General features: G+C 32.4%; 1 protein-coding gene across 2 annotated transcripts in view; it reads left to right on the forward strand.

Moving 5' to 3' along the window:
• Positions 1–13,880, forward strand: part of LOC143067197 (uncharacterized) — a 46,707-nt gene that overhangs the window by 16,161 nt on the left and 16,666 nt on the right. For both annotated transcript variants that reach the window (XM_076240292.1, XM_076240291.1), the window contains exons 3-15: positions 2,434–2,562; positions 3,220–3,531; positions 4,336–5,446; positions 6,079–6,492; positions 6,932–7,307; positions 8,093–8,295; positions 9,106–9,243; positions 9,513–9,635; positions 10,136–10,210; positions 11,728–11,802; positions 12,162–12,236; positions 12,799–12,918; positions 13,279–13,457. In XM_076240292.1, the coding sequence (XP_076096407.1) occupies positions 2,434–2,562; positions 3,220–3,531; positions 4,336–5,446; positions 6,079–6,492; positions 6,932–7,307; positions 8,093–8,295; positions 9,106–9,243; positions 9,513–9,635; positions 10,136–10,210; positions 11,728–11,802; positions 12,162–12,236; positions 12,799–12,918; positions 13,279–13,457 (3,330 nt within the window). The remainder of the gene's footprint in view (positions 1–2,433; positions 2,563–3,219; positions 3,532–4,335; positions 5,447–6,078; positions 6,493–6,931; positions 7,308–8,092; positions 8,296–9,105; positions 9,244–9,512; positions 9,636–10,135; positions 10,211–11,727; positions 11,803–12,161; positions 12,237–12,798; positions 12,919–13,278; positions 13,458–13,880) is intronic.

Below are 13,880 nucleotides of genomic sequence, written 5' to 3' on the forward strand. Positions count from 1 at the left end.
TTCATTATAAATTTCATTTATTACTCTATTAATTATTGCTTTATGATATGGTACAAAAATCAACCCAAAAAATGGTTTCTGTTTGCCCCCAGATGTCTTTTAAAATGTTTGTCTCGTTGAAAAAGCTCCAAATTATCTCTCTTTGGTGCAAAAAGGCTATTTTTTTTGGCATTAAAATTGAAATATCTTTTTTTACTCATTGGTGACCTATATTTTTATGCCCCACCTACGATAGTAGAGGGGCATTATGTTTTCTGGTCGGTGCGTCCGTTCGTCCGTCCGTCTGTCCGTTCATTCATCCGTCTGTCCCGCTTCAGGTTAAAGTTTTTGGTCAAGGTAGTTTTTTATGAAGTTGAAGTCCAATCAATTTGAAACTTAGTATACATGTGCCCTATGATATGATCTTTCTAATTTAAATGCCAAATTAGAGTTTTGACCACAATTTTACGGTTCACTGAACATAGAAAATGATAGTGCAAATTTCAGGTTAAAGTTTTTGGTCAAGGTAGTTTTTGATAAAGTAGAAGTCCAATCAACTTGAAACTTAGTATACATGTTCCCTTTGATAAGATCATTCTAATTTTAATGCCAAATTAGAGAATTTATTCTAATTTCACGGTCCACTAAACATAGAAAATGATAGTGCGAGTGGGGCATCCGTGTACTGTGGACACATTCTTGTTTATTATTGTTTTCAAATAAGCTGTACATAAACTAAATAATTGTAAAATTTAATCGATTTTTGTAATTTAGTTCTTTTTTTAATTTGATATTACCTCTAGTTCTCCTATTTGTTCAACAGAAAAAAAGGATATTTACAAAATTGTATGCTTCTTTCTTGGGCAGATTGTGAGCTTAAATGAGCGGTGACCCCATTTTTATTATGCCCCACCTATGATAGTAGAGGGGCATTATGTTTTCTGGTCTGTGCGTCTGTTCGTTCGTTCGTCCGTCTGTCCCGCTTCAGGTTAAAGTTTTTGGTCGAGGTAGTTTTTGATGAAGTTGAAGTCCAATCGACTTCAAACTTGGTACACATGTTCCCTATGATATGATCTTTCTAATTTTAATGCCAAATTAGAGATTTTACCCCAATTTCACGGTCCACTGAACATAGAAAATGATAGTGCGAGTGGGGCATTCGTGTACTGAGGACACATTCTTGTTTTATTTCAAAATAAAAAGTTAGCGAAATCCTATATTAAAAAAAAAAAATGATTTATACCTGCAAGCCCCCTTAATTACAAAGCTTGAATAAACATTTATACAAACAGAGCATTAGCAAACCTACCAAAGTTTTATGAAATTAGCTGTAAATGGCAGATATTCCTGTATGTGTCCACTGCATGTGTTCTATGCGAGTGAAACATCATGCAATACTTTATTGAATCCTTGCTTTCAATATATAACATTCTATGATTATATGTTATCTTGCTCCTTGATTTGCTGGACAGTAAACAACACATAAATTCACATAAAAGTTGTCTTTGATTTAAAAGTACATGTAGTTTTTGGAAATAGGCCAATTTAATGAAATTTAAGATATTTGTATATACAAAAAGTTTGCCAATTTCAGGCCCTAAATCATTGGTTACAAATTCTTATGTCACATTACTCCTTTTATCACTTTCTCAGTTCATTCATTTGGAAACTAATTATGTAACTTTCCATGTCAAACCTGTTTAATTAATCACTGACAACTGTAATGAATAAGTTGATTTTCAAGTCAATAAATTTGAAGTCTTTGTGAAACTTCTCTAGTATATGTAAGGAAAGTCTTTGAAGAGACAAATTTTTAGATTTAACACTTTCCTTACAGGGACAAACTGATAATTAACCATCCATGTTTGTTCACTTCACAGTGTTACAGTGGAAGATTATTTTATGTGCACAGAATTAAACTTAAAATTCATTTCTCTATACCTTATATATCATGTACTGTATTACAACTCTAGATATTACTATTGAAGAAAGTAAACATTAGGCCACTGAAAGCTGAATTTTAGTTCAGTCTAGGTGGCCAAGGAATCTAGAGTGCTGGACACATTGCAGGCAGTGTTGTCTCAAATATCCCAATAGCATGAGTTTGAATCTCTGCAAGTGTAGAACAACTAACAACAGAAAATTTAGTAGGCAATAACTATTAGCAAACTAAAAGTTATACTACAGGTGTATGACAGAAATATAGATTCTACCTCAGCATCAATTGTGATACAACATTTGTCCTCTAGAGACAGTTCAATTTGCAAATTTAAATGAGAGGCTTGCCAAGCTTTTAGAATATTTTAATTTTTAACTTTAAAGAGTTGAGAAATATTGAATTGCACAAGATTCAATAATGGAATCTGTTTCTCCAATAAAGGGTGACCACTCCTTATTTTACAAAAATTATACTACCTGTATATACTGAGTACTATGTTTACTTATATTTTACAGGGTTTTGTTGATTTCAAAGAATCAGATGGTTTCAAAGTCTTGTTAAATGTAACAGCACCATCTATAGAAGAAGCTTATGCTGTCACAGCAGATGTTACAGAGAGCAAAGGGAGGCTACTCATACAAGTGGTAAGTTTTAAAGATTCTGATCATGAGACACACGATATTTTTAATTCTTAGTATAACATATGCATGGTCCTGGATAACTAGGGTCTTACTTTTGAAAAATGTTGCTGAAGAAAAAAATGTAACTATCCTTACCCGACAGTAACCATGGTAACAAAAGGATTTTTTTTTATAAAACATTAGTTGAAAGATTCATGTTTGTTTTTATGGAAATATATATTGATGGTCTTAAATTTTCATATGACATTTCCATTATTCAAATTGACTTCAATTGCATGGTTAGATAATTTATTGGTTTACTATTCTAAGTCTATAGCATCTTTATGACTTGGCTGGCCTTATATAGACTTCATTGCATGGTTTATAAATATTTGTTTGTGATTGATCAGTTCAAATGTTAAAAGTTTTTATGACAAACAAGATAACCAATAGCCTAATTTATGACAAAACAATAAACACAAATCAAGTATGGCAGACAACAACTAATGCAAACCACTTAATAAAAATATCAGGAATAGAACCATGGGGAAAATATAAAGTATTCTATTTAGAAAAATAGTGCAATAATTATGCTTATACATTTGATATGTGTCTAAGTTAAATGAGTTTATTGTTTTTCAGTGCAAAGATTTTAGAATAATGATTTTTTTTGTATTTCAGTATGAAAACAATTTATCTTCTTCATTTATAACGTTACCATGGATATTTGTAATAATAACCATAGCAACATGCGTTGTCATCATCTTGGCCTCTGCTTATGCAATCTGGTGGTATTGTTCCAAGAAGTACCTTGACCTCCAGCGAGACTATTATAGTCATGGGAATGTGATGTTTCGGTCTAGAAACAGTGAATGTCTGTCATCAGGAGCAGGAGAGTTACTGATACAATCTGACCATGGACGAGACAGTATGATAGATGATGGCAAAGATTTACCAGATCTTCCAGAGGAAGATGAAGATGAAAATGGAATGGTTAGTAGTTTATTGCTTAACATAGTCAAATAATAAAACATGAGAATCAAAAGATATGTAGGATTAATGTAAATTAAAAAATACAATTAAACATCAAAAAATAAAAGGCCCCTAGAGGTCAACATAGATTCTTCATCAACAGATATGAAGTCGATACAGTAGTCCGTATTTGAATGAATGTATTGGTATAAAAAAAGTAATTATTATCAAAATTTTCTTCTGCTTGTTTTTTAGCAGAAAATACATTTGCTGTCACAGCTCTCTAACCAAAGTTCCTGATATACCTAGTAACACTTTTAGAAAGCAACTTTTTCACTAATTTGCCCCATATGTTAACCTGCTATGACTGTGTTTAACAACCATGACTACCCATGAGAGTCTGGCACTGTCTAGGATCTCAATTCAACTACAGGAGTTTTTAACAACTAACTTTATCGAGGGTAAAAAATCTGAGGCATGAATCACAGAATATCATTCATAGATTTACAGCTTGAAGGCTGTGCATGTTAAGAAAATAAGTTTGTATGACTACACAAAAATGGTTCTTTTTTAAAAAAGATGCTGACAAGAGTTGTCTCCCATTTAATGTAAAAACAAAGTTTGTTTTAGTTTAGAAAAACATTTAACCTGTGTAAAAGTTTCAAAGTTGCAATTATGATAATCTGTTGAAATTTTTGAAAATTGTTTTGATCAAACAAAATAAAAAAAGTGTTTATATGGTACATTTAGCTATTTTATGATATGTTTTTATGCAGTCATATATATATAGTTTAATTTTTTTTTTTTAACTTTTATATGTAATAGCCAATTAGAAGACAGAAAAAAAAGCCTGTCCGTAAAGATGACAGTGATGAGGACAATGAAAAGGTTGATGATAAGCTGACAATAAAACGTCGTTATCAACCTCCGTCAAAAAGATTGTATAGAGAACAACACATGAGACGCCATGGAAGACGGAAACGTCATCCCTCACTGAATGATCCCCCATCTTATGATGCAGTTATGGAATACCCAGGGGAATCTAGTGATGAGTCCGATGGGGAAGAAACTGGTAAAAAAAAGACATATATAACTAGTGTTCAAAGTATGGAGGAGAAAGGAAGGAAAAATAAACAACATGTGGAGAGTAGTCGTAGTTTTGGTGAACAAACTTCCTATCAGAGTAGAGACTTGTATTCATATAATCCATTGGCCCTTCAGACATTGCCTGTGGCTCATTCTGATACCGAACTCAATGTTCGTAGTCCAAGATATGTGGCTCATAATATTCCACCGAGAGGATTTGTTAATCCAATGCATGATGACTATCATGCCAATAGAGATAGAAAAGTGGAGAAAATATTAAACAGTAAAGAATCGTTGGTACAGGTTGAAAGGGCAAAATCACCTGTAACAAGAGATGAAATAAAAAGGACAGCACTTTCTCCCAGAGAAGAACTAGTTAAGACTCCAGTTCACATTGAACGATCAGCTTCATTCCGATCAAATCATTCTAGGTCCTCCATAAGACAGGAAAGACCTAAATCCCCAAATGCCATTGAAAAAACAAAAACACCAACTAATTATGAACAGTCTGGAACACAAAATCAACTTGAACAATCTAGTACACCGAATCATTATGAAAGGGGAAGGTCACCTATTTATGTAGAAAGAGGAAAGTCACCATCATATATTTATGCCAAAGCTAAGAAACCTCCACCTATTAAACTTCCAACAGAAATGAATATCAGTGAACAGAACAATTTGGATGATTCCTCAGGGTATATAGAACTGAAAGCAACAACAGGACCACCCATTGAGAAACTAACACCTGTTGATCAATTAGATGCTGTTCAGGGTAATCCAATGGACATCCCTCTTACATCCTTTACTGGATCCCTGAAGAAGAAACGACATAAAAGTAAACCAGAAACAGGTATAAGATTTAGATAATTAGCAAAGAATTGCCAGAAAAAAATAAAACTCCAAATAACAAAAAAGCATGAAGACATGTGCTTGTACCATGTTAAGAAACTCTAACCATTGTTATTCCTGTATGTTTTTTTAATGTTTTATTTATATTTTATGGAGTGTAAAAGTGTGATGTCCATTTTCTTTGAAATTTGAATGATAACCAAACATATTTCATATAAATATGCAGATATTATTGAATGCAAAATAACATTCCTTATCACTTGTTGTATTAAAAAAAAAAGAGAGAAGATATGGTGTGATTGCCAAAAAACAACTTTTCACAAGAGACCAAATGATACAAAAATTACCAACTATAGGTCACGGTATGGATTTTAACAATTAGCAAAGCCCATAACACATAGTCAGCTATAGAAGACCCTGAAATGATAAAATGTAATACACTCAAACAAGAAAACTAAAGGCCTAATTTATATATGAAATAATGAAAGAAAAACATATATGTTATACAGCAACAAACGACAACCACTGAATTATAGGCTTCTGACTGGGGACTTTAAGTAAATGATAATCCTACTCTGAAATGGAAACAGTGGCTATTAACAACCCAATAATGAATTTGTACTTTATTTTCAGGTTCACTGCAGAGAACAGTTTTGGAAGGCTACAATTACAATAATACTTTACCACTATCTCCCAAGGCTGAATTAAATATAACAGGAACCTCTACGATAAACTCTCAAAGATTTAGTGTGTTAAGTGACAATTCTATATCTCTGTACAGTAGTGGAGAAATGTTCAGTCCTACTAGTCCCTACCAAGAAAACCTTGATGATGATGCTTTTGATTTTGATGTGGAAATTCCTCCTTTGAAGGAGAACGATCTTGATGGTCTGTCAGAAGCTAGTCTTCCTCTGCCTAGTCCCCCACCCTATGCTAAGATGCCACCAGGGTATAGTCCTCGGACTTTATTACCATCACCCAAAATGAGGCCACCACCACTCAGTGCATTAAGTGGACTTAGTGTACCAGTAGATGATGATATGTTGAGTAAGTTTGGTGTCAAAAATTAATTCCTGCTTTTACAGACTTTAAATTTGAGTTATGTGGGTGTATGTAGGAGAAACATAAAAGATTTTAAATCTGTTTTGATTGCTCATCAAGGTTACAATTGGTAACCTTTGGCGCAAACACGAAAGTTAATTGGTGCCGACGTTTTTGCTCAAGAATCAATGAATTAATTAATTTTATCATTTATATTTTATTGCTTTGTTACAAATATAAAAAAAAATGTACACATGTTGAGTAGATATATGCATGCATAGGTTCAATAATTTCCATAACATTATGATCACACAAAACTCATTTCATGACTAAGTTCTGATGATTTTTTTTTATTAAGAATGTATTGATTTTGATTTAACACTTCTTTCCTTAACAGTCTGGTCTACTTTATACTGTATTAGTAATTGTATAATTTTATCTTTAGGTGGAACATACATTGGTTTGACAATCTCTCCAACCAACACCATGGATCGTATCTTTCAGTTTCCATCACCTCACCGTGATTCTGGGATCTCTTCTGAACAAAGTCTTCCCTATTCCCAGGGGGATGAGTCACCATTCTCACCACTTAAACCTGTCCATCCAGCACAAAGAAAATTACCCCTGCCCCCTCCTAGAGCGTACTGTCCTCCACACAGATTTTCCTGGGACCATGATGAAGAGTCCCCTGAAAAGGGAGAATATGCAATGTTAAAATCAAAAGAGGAGAACTCTACTAAAGAGAAGGAAGAATTAAAGACTACACCTGGTTCTAGAGGTGTTGGTGGAGGAAGAAAAAAACCCATACTTAAACCTAAACAGTAAGTCTAACAAAAACACATACTTAAACCTAAACAGTAAGTCTTAATAAAGTAATATGGGCAGCATTTAAAATGTTAACCAATAAAAATTTGCTTTTGAGATAAAAAAAAATTACCAAACCTTACATGTAAACAGTATTTCCATTTTCATGGTAATGTTTTTTGAGTTACACCAAGTTAATAGGGTTCAGTAAATGAAAAAAAACCAGTTAAAAACTTAAATTTTAAACAGAATGTGTAATTTTATAAATGTTTTATCAACCTGAATATGCATGCAATATTTTCCACTAGATGTTGAGCGGTAGAGATTTACTGTGACATATAATTCCTAGAGATATTTATTATGAGCGGTAGAGATTTACTGTGACATATAATTCCTAGAGATATTTGTTATTTGGTGATGAATTATTCTTGATTTCAGATTACAGTTGGCTGTTATATGTTCTCTCAGTATTCTGAGCCTAATTATTCTTGATTTCAGATTACACTTGGCTGTTATATGTTCTCTCAGTATTCTGAGCCTAATTATTCTTGATTTCAGATTACACTTGGCTGTTATATGTTCTCTCAGTATTCTGAGCCTTATTATTCTTGATTTCAGATTACACTTGGCTGTTATATGTTCTCTCAGTATTCTGAGCCTTATTATTCTTGATTTCAGATTACACTTGGCTGTTATATATATGTTCTCTCAGTATTCTGAGCCTTATTATTCTTGATTTCAGATTACACTTGGCTGTTATATGTTCTCTCAGTATTCTGAGCCTTATTATTCTTGATTTCAGATTACACTTGGCTGTTATATGTTCTCTCAGTATTCTGAGCCTTGCTACAACCGTTTATAGTGCTTTCCCATCAACACAGACCCAGGTTCACATAACTGTGTATGCCCCTAAGAACTTTCTTCAACAAGATATTGAAGTCTATTTCAATCAAGACCGACCTGGAGATGTATTAGATCAGCAGTATGCTTATGTACAGTCCTATGGTAGGTGTAAAACACTATTTTTTGTGCATTGTGCTATAACTATTGTCAGAGGGTCATCCTGAACACTGTCAATGTCGGAATACTAGTACATGCTGGAAAAAAATGCCTACCTTGGAAATCCCAGCCTAATTTTTTTTTACATGCTACCTGAACCAAACAATTTAGTGCAATAGGGGCATCTGTGTACTATATATGGACACATTGTTGTTATGTATTGTTTTTTTTATGAAAAATTTGGATTTTGAGAATTTATAATTTTTGAAGTTATTGCAAATATGTTGCTACAGAATACTGTGATAACTGTTTTACTTATCTTTGTTAAATTTTAATATATAACTTATCTTTATAAAATATTAATATTGTTTCTCATGAAATACAATTATATCCCTGTGTTGTTTTTTTGAGTAACAAAATGTTTTTCTACCAGCCAAGCTTTAGATTGAATTCAGTAAAATAGTTTGTGGACTAAAGCATTGGATGTTTTTGTTTGGTAGATATAAGTCATAGAATGCAATTACCCAAAAGAAGAAATAAATTATAGCAAGTCTTGTTCAGTTATAAAAAAAAATGGAGAAATTCAAAGATCTGAAGCTATACCTAATCCAATCAAAATTGATTACATTTCATGTTACTCATTTTGTAACTTGTTAAAAAGTGTTTTGCTTGCTAAAAAATTCATTTGATGTCAAATAACAGTCTTCAAACTACTCAACTGGGTATTTCAGCCTTGTGTTTGACATACAACATGCATACAGACTAAACCTGGAGGTGCTTTGTTTTTTATCTAAATTTATGCTTATTTCCTTTCAGATATGGTCGATCCTTACTTGTGGAAGTTAAATTCTACTCTGTGTGATGCATCTCAATGTAAGCATGGCTGTGATGAAAATAATGGCCGCTGTGTTTGTGAGAAAGGATATAGACTGGATAGTGCTGGAGTTTGTCAAGGTAAATATTGTGTAAGACTGTTAAAAAAATAATGGCCGCTGCGTTTGTCAGAAAATATTTAGACTAGATAGTGGTGGGATTTGTCTAGTTAGTTTTATGATCACTCTCAATGTGTGTTTCACTATTCAGAAAAAAACACTGATATTGTATTTGTATTGTGATGAGGTTAGTGAATGATATACGTCTTGGAGCTCAACTTATATTTATTTTGAAAATCAACATCCTGTGACCCTTTAAAATGTCAATGACTATTTTTGTGATGTTTTCAGATGTAAATGAATGTAGATCAGTTCACCATAGATGTCATGAGAATGCTGACTGTATGGATAAAGAGGGGACCTACCAATGTCATTGTACAGGGAGATATTACGGAGATGGAAAAACTTGTTATGGTAGGTAACTGATTCTTACATTAGCTTTATTGATAGTTTGTTGTTGATAAGAAGGGGACGTACAAATGTCACTGTACAGGGAGGTATAAAGGCGATGGAAAACTTGTTATGGTAGGTAACTAATTCTTACATTAACTTTATTGATAATTTGTTGTTGATAAGATGGGGACATACAAATGTCACTGTACAGGGAGGTATTACAGAGACGACAAAACTTGTTATGATAGGTTACTGATTCTTCTATTAGCTTTATTGAGGGGGGTAGGACCTTTATGGGGACTCCAGGATCAGGTGTTTTTAAGCTCAGGATTTTGGGATTGACCCTTTTAGGATCAGGGAATTCACATATCCCACGCGTGACCTGTCCAGTCTGAATGATCAACTATTAAGTTTAATTTCATTTACAGAAATTGAGTGTAACATATAATGTCATAGTTGAGAAGTCAAATGTTAATATATATCAGTGACAAGATTTTATTCACAGAATTTGTCTGTTTTAGCTTGTGATGCCCCATGTAGAGAAGGAACTTATCAAGACTTACCATGTGGGAAGAATCAGAAGAAAATCTGTTTAAGTAAGTTTTACTAAAGGTTATAGATTATAGACAGCTTCTATTGTCACTTTGTGTGGATTGGAGATTTGACAAAGTGTGTGGTGCTTCTTGGATACTCTCATGAAAAATCTATGGTATAAATCTAAATTCAAGTACTTCAGATTTAAGTAACCACAAAGCAACAATTTGTTTTGATTGCAGAATTTTAAACATATTATTTCAATGACTACAACCTATTTGTGTCCTTCAAAGAAATGTTTTTACACATAATTTAAAACTATCAGTGTTATCACTCACGGTAGATAAACCCAACAGAGAGCTCAAAAGTAGCATCAATTACAGTGCTCTAGCTAGAAATCAAAAGGGGCAGGGTGCCAGTGGAGGGCAGGGCACTTTTTATGATAAGAAAAGGCACTGCTAATTTTTTTGTCTACGTTTCTGTGTGTATCACGAGTTAACGAATCTCTTTTTTTTTTTTTACTGTATATGTTGTTTTTTTTAAATAAAGATGCTTTTCAACTATAGTCTTTATTTCATTGTTTGTGTAGTTATGAATGATATAGTACATCTTCATCAACTTATTATGTTTTTACAGTTTAACTTCACTCTACCCATTGTCAAAGAATATGTGTTTTTTTTTTGTTTTTTTTTTATCTATATAGAAATTACAGCTATTTAGAAAACTGAGAGCATTACTAATTTAACAATGTTTAGAACATGGATTGCTTAAAGTATAATTATCAAGTAGAAATTGCAATATATATTTTTTAATATGTTCAAAGACAGTTAATATCTTTAAGGTAACATTATTATGTTATTATATATTCAATTGGTAATTTATTCCTTTTATTGATACTAGATAATATTTTTAGAACACAAATTTGTAATAAGCTAAAACAGGGGAAGTAACTCCAAAATCAATTTCCACCACGTTTGAGTTAATTAAAAACTCTGCTTGTCGCAAACAAGTTGAGATTGAAGGCATTTCTGTAAAGGCATAGTTTTATTTTGATGACTTAAATTCAATTCTAAAGTCATGGAAGTCTTCATTTATATACGCTCTTCCATTGTGACTTGGAGATCGAAAATGCCGACCCAAGCTAAACACACTCGTTGACACATTCATCAAAAGTATGACAAAAAGATACATTGTCCTAATTAAATTACCTAGTTATTAACACCTTTGAAGTCTTTATCATTGTAATTGATTGTAATGACATGATTAACCTGGGGGCAATCACACAGGTGTCATATATGTAATTAACTTGGAGATCAGAAATCGATGAAACAAAATTTTACCAAAACGGCACAAGATAATTTTGGAAAAAGACGTCAGGGCAGAAGGGCGCGGATGAAGGCACCCAGGGCGCGGCGCCCTTCTAATTTGGGCTAGCGAGACCACTGAATTATCTTATGATCACCTAGCTTGCTTAAGGTTGGTTTTTAAGGCATTATAGTAACTGGTGTGGTGCTATGAGACCAAATATATTTGTAAGTAGCAAATGAGATTGTAATACTGTATATTTTTCTTTCATCAGATTGTAAAAAGGAATGTCCAAGAGGGACCTACATGTCCAGACAGTGTACATCTCTGGGGAATGCTGAATGTAAAGGTAACCTACTTATAGTACAGTGCTCATAGATGACACATTTCACTTCATCCTGCCATGCATCAAAATTGATATAGCTGTTTTAGCTATCTATCTAGAATAATCACCATAAATTATTCTTTAATGATACTGGATTTAGATTCTACCTGACAATCAGTTCTCAAACTTTACTTTAACTGAATTTAGATGGTTACAAGATAAAGTCCTGAAAAATTCACAAATTTTATAATGTATTCAATTCAATTACATTGTGTTCTTAAAAGTTTTAGCATTATTCTTTGAATAACATTTTCTTAAAGTTTTCATATCAAATTGTTTGCCTCAAATAAACATTACTAAGGATATAAAATATGTATTTGCAGATTGTACAAAGAAATGTACAGCAGCCGATTACGAATTCAAAAGATGTACTGATGTAGACGATAGAGAATGTAGAGGTAGGTCTATAACCAATGATACACAAGATTTATAATCAGATATTGAAATTTAGAAATGATGTGTATGTATAATGCCATCTTTTTTTATTAAAAATTAGAGAAGAACATGGTGTATGAATCTTTCTGTTCTGAAAAAAAGACTCAACTACAATTATAGAACCCTAATTGCTTTCCAAAGATTAATACAATGCAATGTTGAGATATAAGTTCACATTACACAAAATAAAGCAAAACCTTTACTCCCAGTGCTAACCAGCACTTTGATTATTAAAAGTTACAAGATGACAAATAATAAAAGAATATGTACTGAACCATAATCTTTTTTCTTTGAGGTATGTAATGTTAATCCTACAAAATCTTAAGTTATTAAACTACTGAAAAACTCTTTCACAAGAATCTTGAGAAAGAGCAATAATCATAACTTTACAATCAAGAGTAATTTCAAAACTGAAAAAAGGTGGTTTCTTCTACAAAATGTATTAATTGGTTATAAAGAATACATTCACAACTAAAGATGTATTCCATCAAATATATAATGATATATACATTTGTTTTTCAATAGAAAGAAGAGATTTACGATTTCCATCAGTGAGCAGTAATATCATTGCAGAAAACATGAAGGATGTTAGTTTTGTAAATTCTGAGGAATTGAGTAGAACTAGAGGATTTCATATTGACAGAGGTAAGTCTACCTGAGCTAGAGGCATGATAGTCTCATGATATATAGGAATTAAGTACAACTAGAATATTTTATTATGACAGATGTCAGAAGTTTGATAATCCCAAAATGTGGAGAAATGAAGAAAACAAAGTTGATTTCATATTGGATAGTTCAGTTGGCACGAGCTGGAGGGATGATAGTCCTAAAATATAATTTATGGTGTTTTCAAATTAAAAAAAAAACAAAACAAAAAAGTAAAACATGGCAATGATTTAAACTAACAACAACACATATTTACGACAAATAAATCAAGTGTTTTTAATATGGTATAACCATGCCTACTTGGAATCTTAGTTTAGAACAATGAATGCTCTATTTCAGGTTCAGGATTTTTCATCAAGGGCACTGTGACCTACTTTAAACCCCAGATCCTCCTGCAGCCAGTAGATCATAGTGTAAATAATGAACTAGATAGATTCAATGGCAGTCCTGAACTGGTAGATAAATACTGTCCTTATCCTGTTCCATCATACTATGAGCTAGGCAAATTTGATTTACAGGTAAGTTAATACAACATACCTGTCCAGTAACAGTCAAAATAATGATTTATATATATATTCTGTTGTAGCCCAGAACTTAAAAATACCTACTGTTTTTCTTGTTCCATCATTCTTCTAACTGGGCATATTCGATTTTGACATGACCATGTTTATGTGAGTAATGATTTGCCATCCTGTCTTGTTGACCATATCATGCTGCCATTTTGACAAGACCATTTTATGTGAGATTTTATATCTTTTACCATACTTTCACTTTCAGACCATAACGACACATCTTGGTGCATGTATGTTGTCAAAGAAACTTTCAAAGAATCAGCAAAATATAATACCAATTTGCAATGAATATATATAGATTGTTACTGCCAAATAAAAGATAATTTTTTTAAGCTCCTCTTTTATTTGTAATCTTTAATTGATTAAATT

Source organism: Mytilus galloprovincialis, chromosome 3 (assembly GCF_965363235.1).
Source record: "Mytilus galloprovincialis chromosome 3, xbMytGall1.hap1.1, whole genome shotgun sequence".
In the NCBI taxonomy this organism is placed as follows: domain Eukaryota; kingdom Metazoa; phylum Mollusca; class Bivalvia; order Mytilida; family Mytilidae; genus Mytilus; species Mytilus galloprovincialis.